A 16,585-nucleotide genomic window follows, 5' to 3' on the forward strand; every position below is an offset into this window, starting at 1 on the left:
AAATGTAACAATAGATTTATTAGAAATCCATATAGTAATGCAGCAGTAATTTGCCTTTTCATTTTAATAAAATTGTTTGTTAAATTTATTATTTTGAAAATAGGTTAGCGACTACCTTGATCACGTTCTCAAATAAAGTTGTATACCAAGTCAAATATTCTAAATATAAACCAACAATTTATTAACAGTATATTTATTTAAAATATACATTTTACATTTAAAATAGAAAACAATACTAGTAGGTAAGTCACTAGAGCTACTAATTTTAAACTCAATTGGGATCGTAGACAAAGTAGATAGTCCAAGTTGACGTCGAAATAATATTTAAAGCACATTGCAGGTCTTCTGTACATTGATCATGGATCCCGATGGACATTTGAAAACTTCAGTCGCACTCCCGCCCTGGGCAACGAGCCAACCCAATCTGGAAACGGAGTTAATAACATTAGAATACTAGTCATTTTTATAATATTTACACTCACATATTATCGAATTCGGGAGCGTTTGTATCGATGCCCAAGTAGTTCGATTCAGCACACAGTTCCTGGGCGGAAACTAAAAAGAAGATTTGCGTCGGCGTTAGATTCAGACCAGGTAGTCTGGCCATTCCCTTGATGGGACCGGTTAGGGAAAGCATTGAGTGGTATGATATCTGCATTCCTCCCGAATGAATCAGTATATCCATGCGGCTGTAGTTCGAGAATATATTTACAGAATGCGGCACACAACGCATTGCCTTTTCGTCGAACGATTTTGTGATGGAACGCAAAATCTCTTTGGCAATGGAAACACCAACAGAAGCATAGTGCAGATATGGCGGCAATACAGCATTAAAGTATGGTATGAGTATGACGGATAATGGGACAACTGCAAATATGTACGGAAATATTATAGTTTACTCTGGCTTATAGATTTTTTTTACATATATACCGACCGATTGAATGGCTCAGCGTATCATAAAAAATGGTCGACACTATGGGATATGCCCAACTGCAACAAAAGTTGTGTATAATTACAAAATAAGATGACATTCTATCGAAGTAACAACTTACGCATCATGGGAGCCGCCGTTCAAACTGATATCATTCGGCTCCAGTTTGTTCTTTTTGTATATCTCCAAAATGTTTTGAAACCAGCATTCGGACGTAATATTCAGAGGTTGGAGACTCTTCAACAAGTCCGTTGTGTTTGAGAATCCCTCCCAGGTCTGCGATTGGATCTTCAAAGCCGATAGTTTCACTAGGGCAGCTCCTTTTAAAGACGGCGCTCTCTTCAAGTGCGCTTTTAATGACTTAAATATGATCTCAGCCTGTAAAAGAAATATATAAAGCATATGTTTTCAATTTGACACGGTTGATAATTACTCGTTTTGTGGTGTCCTTTAGGTCTTCAGATGAATGTTGAGCAATATATAGGGAAGATGATAATTCGGGCAATGCCCACATGGTGGATCGGGTGCAAACTTCGGGGCTCGGATAATCACGTGGCAATATTTGTAAAGCACTTAACAATAATAGCGAATTGTGTGCAACTCTAGTTGGGTACTTGGTGAGAAAGTATTCTAAGGCTTTCAGATAATCACTATTCCTAACAACGATGGGTCCGCTCCAGTTCTGCGGTATAAGCAATGTCCAATTTAACTGAAAATGTATATAATATATATTATAAATAATTAGAAATTCGGTATGTTTACTTACAACTGGGTACAAGTCTTGTAGACTGGATACATTATATAAAACAGTGCTGTCCCAGAATCCTCGACGAGAGTGTTCAACTTGCAGCTGTAAGAAAAGTTTACATGCTCAAATTCTATTAGCTCTTTAGTATTCGCACTTCGAGTTCACCTTGTTTAGGTCCTTTATAAATTCAAAAATAGTATCCTTCTCGGAAACTCTTTGAGCATATGACACGAAGTAAGGTAGGAAATTCTCGATTAAATCGGCTAACAACTTCGGTACCCCTTGTCGAATACGACTAGGCGGGGCTTTTGGACTCATCCAACGTATTTTTCGCTAAGTACATTTGCAAATTAGTATCTGTTCCATTAACTTAGACCGACCTACCTCGAGGATAGTTGACGAAGTGCTGGGTCCACTAATAATAAGTAGAATGTGCGGTCGCCTTCCGTAGCTAAGGTCGTGATATAGGTCTACCAACGGACTGGGGCCGAGATCATAGATCTTGGCTATTAAGGGTGCTATACTCGATGGTCCCACCGAACCAACAGGCAGATAACCGCCTAGGGAATCAAATATCCTGTGCATGACAGTTGAGTTAGTTGTCTGCTGCAAGCAGCTTTCAAACAAATTGTGCAATATACCAAAGCTGCCGTTCATAATCTTGTTCTGGAATAGATCTGCAAGATATAGCATATTTATTTAATATATGTACCTCGCAAATCGGATGGATGCAGCTTACACAGCATTTGTGAATCGACGCTTTTCTGTGAGTTTCCCATTTCAATGAGGTTCGTTATATTTTTATTGGGCGTGTTGCGCCAACAGCTGAACTTCTTGAACTCCGTGCACGGATCCTTGTTCCAATTGAGTCTGGCCTGGATGCTGGAGGCCACCGCCTCGCAAATGGGATCCGAGCATTCCGGCGGTGCTGAAACGGCCGGCGAGCACCGATCCCCGTCCATGTAGCAATCTCTTGGCAGAGGTGAGGGTGCCGTGCTTATCAAAAATAATATGGGCGATGCTACCAGCAATGTGGTCACCAACAGGGTGGCTGATGTGATGGCCATTTTGTGCACTGCCGCCGAGGTGCGCAGCCAAATGCACGGGGCACAGCATATCCATCCTATAATGCTGTTCTGCAAGTCATATTAAAATCGAATTACAGAATGCAAATATGAATCATACGCACTGTGACCCCCTCACCTTATTATATCGAGTATTGAAGTTTTCGATGTTAGCACTGTCGATCATTTCGATCTCATCGGATTTGCCCATCTGCTTGGAGCCAACGGGCGTTTTGAAGGACAACTGCTTTTGTAGCAGCGAGGCGCTACTTCCTCCGGATGGATTGGCGGTCGTAATAAGATTCCGGCCATGACCGTTGTTGCCCAAGCCGGCAACGCCGTTCTTTCGAAAAACATTACGTGCACTGGAATCAGCTGTCATTGTTTGGTTTTGACTCTGAAAATGTTATTACGTTCTGCTGATTCCGTTGATGGGCATAAGTTTTCACGCATTTACATAAATTTGTACTGCGGTTGGTCGGGGACTTGTGATAAGCACTGCCAAAGGGTTCGAAAGATATATTCATTTATTGACGGGGTACTAATCAATATCAATTGCTTGCTCACCGCACATTTGCCTCCAGAGATCTATATACAGGACTTATGAGCTATACACTCGATCAAATAATTGACGCACCTACATATGCAGCTTAAAAATCAAGTGTATATATCTTTATCCGATTAAATTAACTTAACAATATAATCACTTTTCTGCCGAAAAAGGAAATGACCACTGGCAACTCTCGGTTGTGCTCGGGAAAGCTCTAGCCAAAGCTTTCGAAGCATCTGGGGTTCCTGTGAAAGCTTTTCCATATTTGTACATATGTCCATTTTGCATTATTGAGCACTTTTTGGTGGGGAAAGAAGTACCCCCACTAATGCGCTAGCGTTCCTTACTAAGCTATGCAAAAATAAAGTACTCCAAAGCATTTTCGTTCGCCATAGCCCATTCCCAACACTCTTTCCATCGCCACCTGTTGTCAGGATGCGGTACTAAACATAGAAAAATTATCTAGTCTATTCGAAAAAATCATCACAAAAAATTTAAATTTTATATATAAACAGCAAAAATCCAGTTACATAGTTTTGTGCATTTCACGTTTATTTTCGAAGTATCGATTTCATATATCTTTGGCGTAGAATGTATATTAAGTTTTTAAAGCTATGAGTTGTGTAGGCAGAAAAATTTGACCATTTTTTTTTTGTAATATATAAAAGCTATTTCATTTTTAATAAAGCGTTTCAAAAATTACATTCAAGTAATCGTTGTTTATCGATAAATATTTATTTGTGTAAGCCTCTGCCTTGATGCGAAAATTTGAATACAAAAATAATTAGACTTACTACAATAGGATGACTGGACAAAAGCTTGACAAATTAGCTATTTAGATTAAAAACCTCTCCCATCGATTTCGGGCTTCATAGAAATACCTTCTCCTTGTCGAAGTTCTTGAAGTATCCATCGTACTTGCTGAGCTCCCTGTTGATGCCAGTGGAGGATACCATGGAGGGCAGGGCTCTCAAAAAGCCATGCAAGCCAGACGGAATCGGGGGAGTGGGTGGCACTGACAGTCCACATCGGTTGTACAGGAAGGGCATGATACCGGTCACATTGGTGTGAAGTGTCAGCACTGCCTCCAAATCGGACTCCTGGGCGTGCATCAAGAACTGATTGTAGGCGCTGGATGGAATCATTCCGAAGTGATCGAACGAGTCCACATACGCCTCTGTATCTCTTTTGTAGTTCTCCAGAAAGTCACCAAGAAGTTTCGCCACCATTGCGGATCGGGCTTTGCTGGCCACCTTGATGGTTTGCATATTCCGGAACATGACTGGCGGCTTTACAGATCCGCCGAACTTGTTCAAAAACTTAAGTATTATTTTCTCGTGATTGTCTTTCGGATCTTCGGTAAGCCGCCGAAGAACCGATTCCAAGTACATGCTGAACGTCTGACGCGCTTGAAAAGGCGTCAGCTCTGACCCATTGGATATTTTCTTGAGCATGATCTTCCGCAACCGCCTCCCCTCCACTTCGCACTTCTCAACTGTGGGCTTCTTGACAAATGGAATTTCCGAATCGGTTTCCAAAGCCCTTTCGTATTGCCAAATCCGATCAGCTTCATTATTATCGTCCTGCTTTTGCCGGCCGTCCTTGGAGTATAAATTTTGGTGAAGCATCTGGTTGTAGTTGTGCTGTATAATCGGCGTTTGGAATGTCTGACTCTGTACATTTGGTGTGGAGATCGGAATGCCATTAGCAGAATCAAGGAAATTACCATACCGCTGCATTGAGTCATCTGTGGGAAAGATGCGCACGAATCCTCCACGACGAGAATACTGTAGGCGTGCATTGCGCAATATGCGCTGCTCTTCGCCGGTTAGATTAAGATTAATGGCAGCTCCTTTTTTCTTCGACTTCTTTGTCTTTTGCGAGGTACTGGGAAAAGTTGCTATCCTTTGGCAGCTTGAGCTGCGGAAACGCGACCATTTCTGGTCATAATGAGATTTCATTTCGGGACTATAGGCTGGAATGCCCACACACGTCAATAGGTCTGCCATCAGACATGACTTCACCTTAGTGTCCAAAGGACTATCCACACCCATTGACGGCGATAGATTGATTTCCAGTAGCCATGGCTTAAGTGCGTTGTCTATTAATATATCGAATCCATACAGCTCAAAGCAGTTATTTCCATTGGGAACGAACATCCTGCAGGCCGAAATAATAGATTGAGCACAGGCTAGCACAGCTTTAATAATTAAATCCTCAATATTCAGCATTAGCTGACGTGTATCACAACTCTGGAGTTTCAGGTGCCTTAAAAGAGCGGACAACGTCCACTTATGGCCTACATCCTCATCCTGAGCATCGGAGCTCCTTATGTAATCAGAATGGTATTTGTTAATGCTGTAATTGCAGAGATGCATGCACGGGTTCCACAGGTTATCGGCATGCCTGTCATACTTGACTGTGGCCAATCTCACAATGCCCTCTTCATATAAATAAATAATTAGGGGATCGAAGGAAGTGACTAGAACGTATACCCTCAAATCACATTTGTGACCATCAATGCACAGCGGATCCACTATATATTTCGACACCACCGCCTGCTCATCTTGAGGTATTTGATCTGGCTAAAACACATATATCTATCAGTTTCGAATTATAGCAAGTTGTTGGTTTAGTTACCGAATTAACAATAAATATTCCCCTTCCTCGACTGGATGCCGCTGGCTTAACTATCCATGGTCCGCGATGCTTGTTGTGGGCTACTACTAAATCTCGGGATTCGATTGGCAGAACGAATGTTTGTGGCACAATATCAAAATGCTTCATACCCCGAAGATGTTGCATGCGTTCGATGTTTTTATATAGTCGATCCTTTCGTGTCATTTCGTAGGACCTGAGCATAAGAAATATATGTTATGTTTTCAAACCAGTTTAATAATTCCAAAAATTACTCACCTAGGGAAATGATTAACCCTCTGATACGGCGCCAAATTTCTAACAATATCTAATTTCATATGAACACCCGTCCAGAGTAAATTAAAGTTATTATTTTCACCCTGAACTTCAGTAAGGCCATGGACATTAAAGAGCTTTCGAAGCAACTTGGTTTCCGTTTGATGGAATTTGTAGGTAATTTTGAGTTTGGAGGCAGGCATGTTTATCCCACACTCGGCATCGTCCTCGCTCGTCTCCTCCTGATCTTCTTCGATTACTTCAGTATTTGAAATTGTTTTGGCAGGTGCTATGGATTCGTATCCACTCTCATTCGATAAGTCGGTAGCTAGTTTAATATTAATGGCATTCTGACTGGTTTTAAGTACACGCGATTTGTTTTCACTACTATTTGCAGGCTCTTCACCTTCACTTGAAATGGACGTATCACTCGAGGAATATCGGTTAAGTATCTTCTTAAAAGGGCTAGAAAAAGTTAATTTATCCGATTTATCACATTGTTGCGGTTTTTTCAATAAAAATATCTTTTGTTGCGTTGAACCGCTTAGAGCTTCCTTGCTACTCGGTTCCGAAGAAGTGGGTTCTTCTTCCGCCAGTTTTTGTGGGCTTTGAACGGGCTTCTCCTCATTATCCTTCGTGTCCGTTAACACTTGTGCAGAGGACTTCTCAGACAATGTTTTCCGGATTTTCGGATTAAGAATATTCGTTCTGAAAACCAAAACTGCTTCTCGCGAACCAAGCTTTCCACTCGTAATCCAATCATCTTCTTTTTGATAATCGAAACTGATTCTGTAACAAAAATTAATAAATATATTAATGTAATACAAACGAATGATATTTTAAGCAGTTTTTAAACTTACGAAGAATTTGTGAGAGCTTCACACAATGAAGAAGGCATAACGACTTCTGAAATAGTAAAGTTTATAAGAATAAGTTATTTTGAACATAATAATTTTAAGAGATCTTTATACTCTCGTTTTTATGGGACATTGCTAAGCTGGATTTAAATTAATAATTCATTTAAAGTAATATATGAAAAACAAACCTGGAAAATGCTTAGGCGGACAGACACTTCACATTAATCACTAACATTTAAGTAGTTCGCTACAAATAGCAGTAAGATAATCGAGCAATCATTAGGAGCTGCTACATTTCAGTTAAATTTTTTTATTTATTTTTATTAACATAAAAAAATAAACTTAACGGAAACACTCTTTATAAGTAAAACTAAAGTGTAAGCAACTAAAATAATCATTATACTCAAGTTTGAATGGCACAGGATATAGAAAAGAGCGTATGTTGTAATCAACAACCAACAACCTCAAATTAAAATTTTCATTGCTTTCAGAGGTTTTAATCATATTTCAAATTAAACAAGCTCCCTTTAGATATGTTTATTAGAAAAAGGTGTCTTAATTACTTTAGAATTATTTCGTACCTTTATTAACAACGTAGAGTGAGTACCAGGTGGTTTGTTTTGCCTATATAAAGATAGATTGATCTAAATATAAGTAGAGAAGCTATTTAGGGAAAACTACGGGTTTTCCATCGATTTGCAGTTGTTTTTAGGCGATAACTTTCCAACGTCGAGATGGTCAACATTTTGGAAGTGCTAAGCACGGAGGGTTATCAATCGGAGTGTTCTTTGTCACTTTTCCATGGAGTAATTGAGTGTGTGCATCCATACCGCATGTTTGTCTGGAAGCTAGGATATTCTAGATTCACGACTAGGTTCTAGATCTATTGAACCTATTTAAACGGTGTAACATGCTAGTATGGCGTCCATCCTGATGTGCGGAATAAAGTGTACTTAGATGATCCATGCGCTGTTCGTTTGTGCTTACTATTCTATTATAAAATAATAGACCTCTCCACCAGACACACAGTTCTTATTAATCATCTTTCCATTTAAGTGGACATGACTTAAGAAAATGTGTTATCTGGTTTCCAGGTAATCAAATTTTTTAGGTTCCATATTATTTTATTCTTACATTTTCTGAATATACAATTTATTTTATGAAAATAATTTATATATTTACACGCAATCAAAAATTTATGCACTAAAATCTAAATATAAAAAGTTATCAATATTATATTTCAAAAACAATTAATTGATAACTAATTAATATATACTTAAACTAACTTCTTCCTTTTCTAAATTAATTAACAACAATTGGCTGCCGTTATAAAATCGATTTATTTACATTCCATTTCTCAAATGTTGTACAAATTTTTGAAGAATGTAGCTAATTCGAAAATGTAATACATTATTGTGGGTTTAATGTATGTTCTCTTTATCAATCTAACCGCATTACGAACTATCTATTAAAAATTATTATTCCTCCGGTTAAGGTTGTTATAAGATGGGTTCAAATTGGTGTTGAAGTTGAAGAGTGACGACGTTGTCAGATCGTTTCGCAAAACGCTGCTTGGGTTGATTGCCGGTAGTTTAGAGCCGAATTGACTATTATATCCGCCGGATCCGCCAAATCCACGATCAGTCGGATACGCGTTCGAAGTGAAGGGGTTAGCTAAGTTAGTGCTTTGTTGGTTGTTAAATCGAGCCACATTTCCGGAGTAGTTTTGACCAGTATACTCACTGGTCGGATTGTTGTTTAAATTTCTGGATGAATGTTGTGTCAACAAATTATCATTGTTATTGGAATTGGGAATCAAGTTAGTAGAAGTGCTGGGCACTGAATTCACGGAACTGGTTGAGAGTGGGATGTCCTGGCGTTTCTTCTGCTCAATCATCGTATATACCTGAAGTATCTTTTGAAGTTCCTCTCGGTTTATAGATGTTTTGCCTTGGGACACCAATGAAGAAGCCAGTTTTGCCGCAAGCTCAGTTTTATCTAATGGTTTATCGAGGTTATGCGGTAAGTTTTTGGCTATCTGCAACTCTGGTTTCTCAGCGAGCTGCTCTATATCTTTGGATTTGTTAAGTTTACTGGCACATTGAAGCAACCGTTCGGTGTCATTAATAGCTCTCTTCAAAGCCCTTTCTTTAGCGGGATCATAAATATGGGAGATCAAGAGACCAGTAAATTTTTCTTTAACGGTCTCCAAAATAGCACAGTTTTCGGCTGTTAAAATTGAAGTATGCAACTTTTGTGGACAAATCTTCTGCGATTGCAGAGCTTTTACTAGCATCTCGGTAACAAAAGGACCCAGACTTCCGAGATAATTCTCCAAAGCAGTTAAAAGACGAAGGACATGAATCACATTCGGCGGCTCCTCAACCGGAGTCTCTACATCAACAGACACTTTCTGCGGTTCAATGCTAGATTCCGGTCTGCGCTCATCATCGGGCTCATCAGTTTTGTCCAAATGAACGTGATACTTTTCGTCCTCCAATTCGTTATTGGTCATTGGCAGACATAGCCGTTCGCGACACTTTATTTTGATATTTTCAATATCTTGACTGTACAATTCTTCGATACGAGCATTAAAGAAATTAATCCATTCGTTTTGGAAGTTGTACGTGCGATGATTAATGCCAGCCAGTATAAGCTCATCCTTGCGGCGCTTCCAAAACATTTGCCACTCAGCTTGATAACTCGGATGCTGTTCGGGATCAGATTTGTATGTGTCGAAGGACACGTTTAGCTCACGCACCTTGAGATCTACCATGTGACGGTACGCCTGCCAAATGTCGCCATCGCGCAAAGGCGACACTGACCTACGCTCCACATTCCAGTGCCTTTTGGGGGCGACCCTCTTTCTTTGATCAGGTGATTTGGATCTTGAGCGGTTCCGCTTTGCGTTCCGGGACTTCTGTGCATCGCCCGAACCATGTCTGGTGTCCCTAAGAAAATTATCGACCATTCGCTTGTGAGTTTCATCATCAATAGGGGGTGCTGTATTATTTTGGGGCACATTCTGATAGCCCGCATACTGTGGTACGTATGGAGGGACGTAGTAAGGATTCGAATTTTCAACGTTTATCAAGGGCTGAACGTTGGTTCTAATCTTGTCGATCAACTCCTCCACCTCTTTAGCATCTACGACGTGGGTGAACAAAGGCCCAATCTTTTCAGACGAGTGCTTTCTATTGTATACCTGGGTGAACAAACTCTGGCGATCTTTCGAATAGACATGTTCATAGCACAGATGGGCGTTTTTTCGACCATGGTGCGTTTCAATGGCATGTGCAAGCTTATCAAAAATGGGCATCATTATTTTGCACACCTCGCTCTCCGGAACATGGGACACATACTGACGGTACAGACGCATTGCAGTGGGGAAATGCTTGTCAAAATACTTTAAACGGTGGTTATAGCCAAGCAAATGGTTGTGCATGGATTGCTCATCAGCAGTGATCTCGCAGAGGCAACATTGATATCTGGCATTGTTGTCAGCCAAGGTCTTAACTATTTTCAAAACGTACTCTACCCCAACGAGACCCATGACATGACCTTTCCTGGATTCAAATGTGCCACCAGGTCTAGCTGTTGTGTAATCCTTGGGTGCAACATATGAAGGCTTAACTACCTTATTGATAGTAGGGCGCACAGGTTGTGCAACAACATTGATTGGCTTCTTGGCCGCAATAACAGGCTTCGGGTTTGACGTTTGAACTGGAATGGGTTTTTTCGGTGTTTCTGGCGGTTTTGTAGCCTCTTTTGGCAAATCGTCAATGATTACGAGATCTTTCTCGCGCTCTGGTGTAGAGTTTATAAGCTTGGCTAGCGGAACACAAGATATTTTCGTGGCAAGCGGATTTTTGACTATATCTGGATCAGTCGTTTTGCTGCGAGCCAAGTCCGCGTTATTCGATTTAGCATTCTGCACAGCTTTCGTCGACTGTGGCTTTGATGGAGTCTGTGAGGGAATTTGAACAGTTGGCTTTGTTTGCTCTAATGGTTGCTTTTCAATCTGAACATTTACTGCTTGCTGAGAAGTAGTATTGCTCACAGTAGTTTTTGGAGCAGGACCTCCAGAATTCTGTGAAGTTTTCGCTGTATTCATTGCAGACTGTGGAGCCTTTTTATTAGCAGTGTTATTTGCGTTGGCCGCATTCACATTTGCCTTCTTGGCTTGAATATTTCCCGGGTTTGGGTTAGGTCTTTTCTTCGCGTTTGCGCCAATAATAGGAACACTCGTTTGTACGGGTGCATTATTCCCTGTGTTTTTCTTAACAGGCGTATTATTTACTGATGTATTCTTTTGATTGGGTGGACTGTTTTCTGGCACATTCTTTTGAATGTTTGTTGTGCTATTCTGAATATTTTTTTGAGTGTTTGGATTATTTACTACCTTAGGGGTAGCAGTGCTTTTCGTTTTACCGCCCATTGCAGGTTTTTTATTTTGCGTCGGCTGTGTTTTTGCAACTTCATTTCCAGCTGCCTGCTTAACAACGTTAGTGTTTGCATTATTATTTTGATTTGGTACATTTTTGTTTATAATTGGCAAATTTTTAACAGCAGGAGATTGACTGTTTTTGTTATTATTCGCATTGGTGTTAGGGCCCTTTTTTGTGGGTGGAGCTACACTGGGCTTGTTTCTTATTTGCAATTGCTCTTTGAGTTTCATTACGGCAATATGTTTTTTACCACTAAGGTGGCTAAACAAATTTTTGTCGCCGAACTGAACAACACGGCAAATATTACAATTGTATTTCCGAAGCGGGTATGAGGGGGTTACCAATGTTTCCCATTTGCTAGTTGGATTGTTACGGAATTCAAGTTGTAATATTTCCTCCAATGATATTTTTGACAACATATCAAGAAATTTGGTCCCATCCATGGGTTTGTTTTCAATGTTTTTGGTATTCATTTTGTGGTTGTAATACCTTTAAACATTAAACAGTTTTCATGTGGCTCGGAGAAAGTTAATTTTTCTTTCGGTTTTGATACAAATTTGATTTTTCTTTTGATTTCAGATATTGAGATGCTATAAAATTGAAGGAAAAAATGTTTTTTATATAGAATTTAAGCAGTAATAACAAAAAGTTAGTCTTACTCTATTAAGCTGATTTTCTATTGATCTACGAAATCAGTAAATACTAAATTTCTTAGACTACGGCATACAGTTCAAATTAGAAAAGTCGGTAAAAATTTAGGAATATGCGATTACATTTATAGGAATTATACAGTCCTGGCCTTTCATGACGTCTATTTCTTTCGGCAATACAATTATATGACTACATGCGCTAAAATTATGACCCAGCAAAAGAGGACTATGCCATAACTAGTGGAACTTATTGAAATACAATGTCAGCTCCTTAACTCGGTTATGAAAAGCATTGAACTTAATTGAAGCGTTATGTAGTCAAAAAGCAGGGTTTCTGTTGCCTTTGCTTGAATTTAGCATACTATGCGGGTAAAACAAAAATATAAATGTCGCATATTAAAAAGTTAATATTTTCTTTTTTAGATCAGCAAATAGATGCTTTTTAAAATTCATTCGATATGGTAAACTCGCATCTTGACTCCACTTTCATAAAAAGTTGAAATCGATAATGATGTTAAATTACTCATATATAGTAAATCAGCTTTGTATTTGTAATTAAATACACATTCTTTAAAAAGTACCTGTCCAAAGGGCATAATTCTTGCTGATGCCTGAGATTAGTCAACTGCTTTTTTTGCAGAACAAGCCCCTTTTTTTGCTGAGTAGAAGGTTTTATGTGAATGTATCCTTCTTTTACAGCCGGAAATCCAAGATCCATGCTACATTTCTACCAAGTGTATGAAATGTTTCACATCACTTGTTTCCATTTGTGATACGCTACCATATAAGGAACATACCTACTGAGGGTGCAAAAGTAACAGTTAGGCCAGACGTTATCTATGAGAAGGGGTAGAACCACCCCTGGAAAACTCGGATAAAAACCAAAAGTCGACATATGCATAAAAGCAATAGGAGCCGCATTGCCTGACCGAATATGATAATATTGTCGATTTCTGCGCGACACAGCTCCAAAAAAGGTAGAACAAAAAAGTCCGTAAATGACATCACGATATTTTTGGCAAGTTTTTAAAGCAAATTGGTTTTCTCACTTAAAAACTTTCAAAAACATGCCTGCCAAAGCCAGTTTTGCGCAGCTGAAGAGGTCAAGGTAAAATCCATTTAGAGAACAGTAAAATCCCCAAGCTCCAAAAAAAAAAAAAACAAACAAACGAAATTCACAAGAACTGCATATAGCAGGCGAAGATATTGATTTTTTTGTTTATGCATGTCCCGCGTTCACATGAGGAAATGGGGAAACCAACTGAAACACACACACTTAGACTTAGCCTTATGAATAACTTATGAATATTATCGAAATGGATATGTGTGGATTGTATCTTATTTGAGGACTCACCGGCGAAACGCAAACGCGGCCCTCTAACCACTTGCAAATACTTGGGGGCCCGTTGGACGTAAATGTGGATGGGGGCTATTGGGTGCTCGATATCCCTCTCCTCTTCGTCGCTTCCAATATTCCAATTCGATGACAGTCGCTGCTTCGCTCGTCTGCTCTCTCGCGGTTCGGTACGCAATGGCCACAATTCACGATGGACTCGCTTTCAATTACAAGGATAATTTGCCTTTACTTAAATTTATTACTTGCATCAGGCCGAAGAGGACAGAGAATTTCGATGGCAACGCATCAAAGAAACAAATGTCACATTTGTCTCTACGGGCCCAAAAGTTGTTCTCCTTCTGGCGATGGGCCGACTGCTAGAGCTGGTAGTGACCTCTACCTGCAATCGATTAATCGATTGAGTACATTTCGGTATTATTTATGAAATGGAAATTTAAATATAATGTGAAATTTTTTGATATAGAGTGAATTATTATAAATATGGAAATCAATAATTACCATTCACATTTTACGTTATTTCAAAACAATCGATAATTACCATTATTCTGTACAGTTGCTCGTTACTCACCATTTGGTATCTATCGGTTAAACATTTATAATAATATTTGGTTATATTAATAAAATTGCAACACCTTCAAAATAGTTTAAATTTGTTATACATTTTTAAGGTATAACTTTTCCTAAATTATTGTAAATATACATATATGGTTTATTTAAGGCTGTAAATTATCAAATCCCTTTTCAAAAACCAACCATTGTTCAGAAAATATAAATTATATATTTTAATTTTTACAGATATATACTGATATTGAACCGGCAACTATCGATTGTCGAAATGCAATTAGCGGAGAAACATATCGTGGCCCTTATGTTTCCTGCAATCGATGTTTCTACCTTCACTTTCGTTTCCGGCGTGGTGCGTAAGTTGCTCCGCGTTTTCGCAATTTTAAGCGATTATCACTTTGTTTGAACTCTAGGCCGGCCATGTGCCTATAAGTTAACAGCAAAGCATATCGTCGCCATTGGGACCAAAGTAACTCTCAAATCTGGTTCAATTTTAATCCGTAGAAATTTTACATCATGGACAATTCTGGAAATAACCGCTACGAGCTGTTGTTCATGGACGACGATGACTCCTCTGGGCTCGCACAGCCACAGATTGCCGCTGTAGTCGCGGCGCCCAAGAAGCCGGAACCGGCAAAGGCGCCAAAGGCACCAAAGAGCAAGTCGGAGAAGGAGAACAAGCCGGTTGTGGCTGCCCGCAAGGCCAACGCTCCGGTGGCTAAAAACGCTAGTCCAGTGAAAGGCGGCAAGGGTCCCGCTGGCGGGGATGTGGGTCGTCCCAAGAACCCAACAGCAAACGGTGCCAACAACCAGGGCAGGTTCAACAACAACCAACGCTACGGAAATAAGGAGTCGAACGGAGAATTCGGAAACGAGTTGCCGCAGCGTCAATTCAACAATCGTGACAACAGGGGACCACCACGCGTCCGTACCGGCGAGAAGTTCGGAAAGCGCGAGTTCGATCGCCAGTCGGGATCCGATAGAACTGGTAATTATGTCTAGATTCTTCTGTCCTTGGTTTTCGTGTTTGCTTCTCAAGTGAATCCGTTTTTTCTGCGTGGAAAATGCTGCCCTGTAATGGCGGCATGCTGCAAAATATAGAGAAAACGCAACCCTTGGCAACAAGATTGATTACATATCGCGTATTTCTCACGTGACTTTTAGGCATTTGTAATACGCAAAACGTTTGAAAACGTGTTTGTAAATATTAATTTTAAATGATGAAATAATGAAATTACTGCGTTGCAAACTCGTGTGTTCACACATGTGTTTTCTTGGACATTTTTTTGTTTGATTTTTTTGATTTTTGATCTTATAATTTATTAATTTATTAATTCGTTACCGAAAATATAAAATTCGTTTGGTTAAACTTTTAATTTGTCTTATACGGCAAACATTTTCCCGAAAATCCTCTTTACTCATATCGATTGAAGCCTATTAATAGCTGATTTATTCTCCACAGGCGTCAAGTCAATTGACAAGCGCGAAGGCGGTGGTGCCCACAACTGGGGCTCCCCGAAGCAGGACATTGAGGACTTAAAGACGACCGGGGAGACCTCACCGCAGGCGGAAAAGGAGGACTCGGCCAACGAACAGTCGGCTGATCCCGCGGTCGCCGCCGAAGAGGATGAGTCCAAGCAGATGACCCTTGACGAGTGGAAGGCTTTGAGAGACCAGCGTGCCAAGCCCAACTACAATTTGCGCAAAGCGGGCGAGGGAGCCGCCGACAATGCCGAGTGGAAGAAGATGATCGTGCTGAGCAAGAAGAAGGAGAGCAACAGCGAAGACGAGTTGGAGTATGATCCATCGCTGTATCCTCAGCGCGTGGGCCGCCTTCAGCGCATCGTGGACATCCAGTTCAACTTCAATGATGGACGCAAGGTCGGATTCCGCAAGGGACCTCGCCCCGGAGCCGGTCCTCGCGAGGGTGGCTTCCGCAATGACGGACCTCGCGGAGAAGGTGGCTATCGCAATGACGGACCTCGCGGAGAAGGTGGTTATCGCAACGACGGACCTCGCGGAGAGGGTCCACGCAATGAGGGACCGCGTGGAGAAGGCTACCGCAATGACGGACCGCGTGGAGAGGGATTCCGTGGTCCCCGCTTTAACAACGGACCCAGCAACGGCTATGAAAACAGACAAGACAACAACAGATTCGGAGAGAAACGCCGCTCCGCCCAGAAGCCACTGAAGGTTGACGATGAAGCTCAATTCCCCACTCTGTGCTAGGAGTTGAGAACAACAATAAGATTTAATAATTTCGCGTATTAAATAATTAGTAAGCTGGTCCTTCGGTTAACAAATAACCATTAGATTTTCGGGCGCGATCTATGAAGCTTGACGACCGATTAATAAACAGAAACAAATCAGCCACGCTTATCCATATTCCTTAGTTGTAAACAAAAATTTTTGCATTTTTCACTCTCATCATTTACGCATAAAAAAAACTATTACAAATAGTTGGAATGTTGAAATAAATTTACATCAATTACAAACCAAGGAA

General features: G+C 40.3%; 4 protein-coding genes across 8 annotated transcripts; 1 reads left to right on the forward strand and 3 right to left on the reverse strand.

Moving 5' to 3' along the window:
• Positions 1 to 180: 180 nt before the first annotated feature.
• Nepl16 (Neprilysin-like 16) lies at positions 181 to 3,471 on the reverse strand. The gene is made up of 11 exons (NM_001104442.2): positions 3,311 to 3,471; positions 2,883 to 3,241; positions 2,419 to 2,815; positions 2,064 to 2,356; positions 1,845 to 2,012; positions 1,698 to 1,781; positions 1,365 to 1,640; positions 1,053 to 1,309; positions 935 to 990; positions 483 to 867; positions 181 to 424 (listed from the first exon to the last, which is right to left on the reverse strand). Exons 2-11 carry the CDS (start codon positions 3,123 to 3,125, stop codon positions 325 to 327), a joined length of 2,259 nt encoding a protein of 752 aa, NP_001097912.1. The 5' UTR covers positions 3,126 to 3,241; positions 3,311 to 3,471; the 3' UTR covers positions 181 to 324.
• Positions 3,472 to 3,821: 350 nt separating this feature from the next.
• On the reverse strand, positions 3,822 to 13,875 carry TTLL5 (Tubulin tyrosine ligase-like 5). 2 transcript variants are annotated; one of them, NM_170202.3, is made up of 5 exons: positions 13,516 to 13,875; positions 7,067 to 7,112; positions 6,210 to 6,995; positions 5,934 to 6,147; positions 3,822 to 5,878 (listed from the first exon to the last, which is right to left on the reverse strand). In NM_170202.3, the coding sequence occupies exons 2-5, from the start codon at positions 7,102 to 7,104 to the stop codon at positions 4,163 to 4,165; spliced, it is 2,754 nt and encodes a 917-aa protein (NP_733081.1). In that variant the 5' UTR covers positions 7,105 to 7,112; positions 13,516 to 13,875; the 3' UTR covers positions 3,822 to 4,162. The 2 variants fall into 2 exon arrangements, with proteins under 2 accessions (NP_733081.1, NP_001287520.1); NM_001300591.1 differs by having other exon boundaries at positions 4,012 to 5,878.
• On the reverse strand, positions 8,173 to 13,875 carry CG31510 (uncharacterized protein). The gene is made up of 2 exons (NM_170203.3): positions 13,516 to 13,875; positions 8,173 to 12,101 (listed from the first exon to the last, which is right to left on the reverse strand). Exon 2 carries the CDS (start codon positions 11,982 to 11,984, stop codon positions 8,532 to 8,534), a length of 3,453 nt encoding a protein of 1,150 aa, NP_733082.1. The 5' UTR covers positions 11,985 to 12,101; positions 13,516 to 13,875; the 3' UTR covers positions 8,173 to 8,531.
• Positions 13,876 to 14,327: 452 nt separating this feature from the next.
• vig2 lies at positions 14,328 to 16,574 on the forward strand. Of its 4 annotated transcripts, none has more exons than NM_170204.2 (3): positions 14,328 to 14,434; positions 14,587 to 15,070; positions 15,545 to 16,453. In NM_170204.2, exons 1-3 carry the CDS (start codon positions 14,354 to 14,356, stop codon positions 16,309 to 16,311), a joined length of 1,332 nt encoding a protein of 443 aa, NP_733083.1. In that variant the 5' UTR covers positions 14,328 to 14,353; the 3' UTR covers positions 16,312 to 16,453. The 4 variants fall into 4 exon arrangements, with proteins under 4 accessions (NP_733083.1, NP_001097913.1, NP_733084.1 ...); NM_001104443.2 differs by having other exon boundaries at positions 14,400 to 14,438; positions 15,545 to 16,574; NM_170205.3 differs by having other exon boundaries at positions 14,400 to 14,434; positions 15,545 to 16,574.
• Positions 16,575 to 16,585: the final 11 nt, after the last annotated feature.

This window comes from Drosophila melanogaster, chromosome 3R, assembly GCF_000001215.4.
Source record: "Drosophila melanogaster chromosome 3R".
Lineage (NCBI taxonomy): Eukaryota > Metazoa > Arthropoda > Insecta > Diptera > Drosophilidae > Drosophila > Drosophila melanogaster.

Bases quoted from the DNA above. Each gene is read 5' to 3' on its own strand.
- vig2 (NM_170204.2), top strand. From the start codon at position 14,354: ATGCAATTAGCGGAGAAACATATCGTGGCCCTTATGTTTCCTGCAATC. The intron at 14,435-14,586 runs GTGCGTAAGTTG...TTTAATCCGTAG, and splicing joins TCACTTTCGTTTCCGGCGTG to AAATTTTACATCATGGACAA. The intron at 15,071-15,544 runs GTAATTATGTCT...TATTCTCCACAG, and splicing joins GTCGGGATCCGATAGAACTG to GCGTCAAGTCAATTGACAAG.
- TTLL5 (NM_170202.3), bottom strand. From the start codon at position 7,104: ATGCCTTCTTCATTGTGTGAAGCTCTCACAAATTCTTC. The intron at 6,996-7,066 runs GTAAGTTTAAAA...TTTTTGTTACAG, and splicing joins GAAGCTCTCACAAATTCTTC to AATCAGTTTCGATTATCAAA. The intron at 5,879-5,933 runs GTAACTAAACCA...TATGTGTTTTAG, and splicing joins GAATATTTATTGTTAATTCG to CCAGATCAAATACCTCAAGA.
- Nepl16 (NM_001104442.2), bottom strand. From the start codon at position 3,125: ATGACAGCTGATTCCAGTGCACGTAATGTTTTTCGAAAGAACGGCGTT. The intron at 2,013-2,063 runs GTAGGTCGGTCT...AAATGTACTTAG, and splicing joins CTTCGTCAACTATCCTCGAG to CGAAAAATACGTTGGATGAG. The intron at 1,641-1,697 runs GTAAGTAAACAT...ATACATTTTCAG, and splicing joins TACAAGACTTGTACCCAGTT to TTAAATTGGACATTGCTTAT.
- CG31510 (NM_170203.3), bottom strand. From the start codon at position 11,984: ATGAATACCAAAAACATTGAAAACAAACCCATGGATGGGACCAAATTT.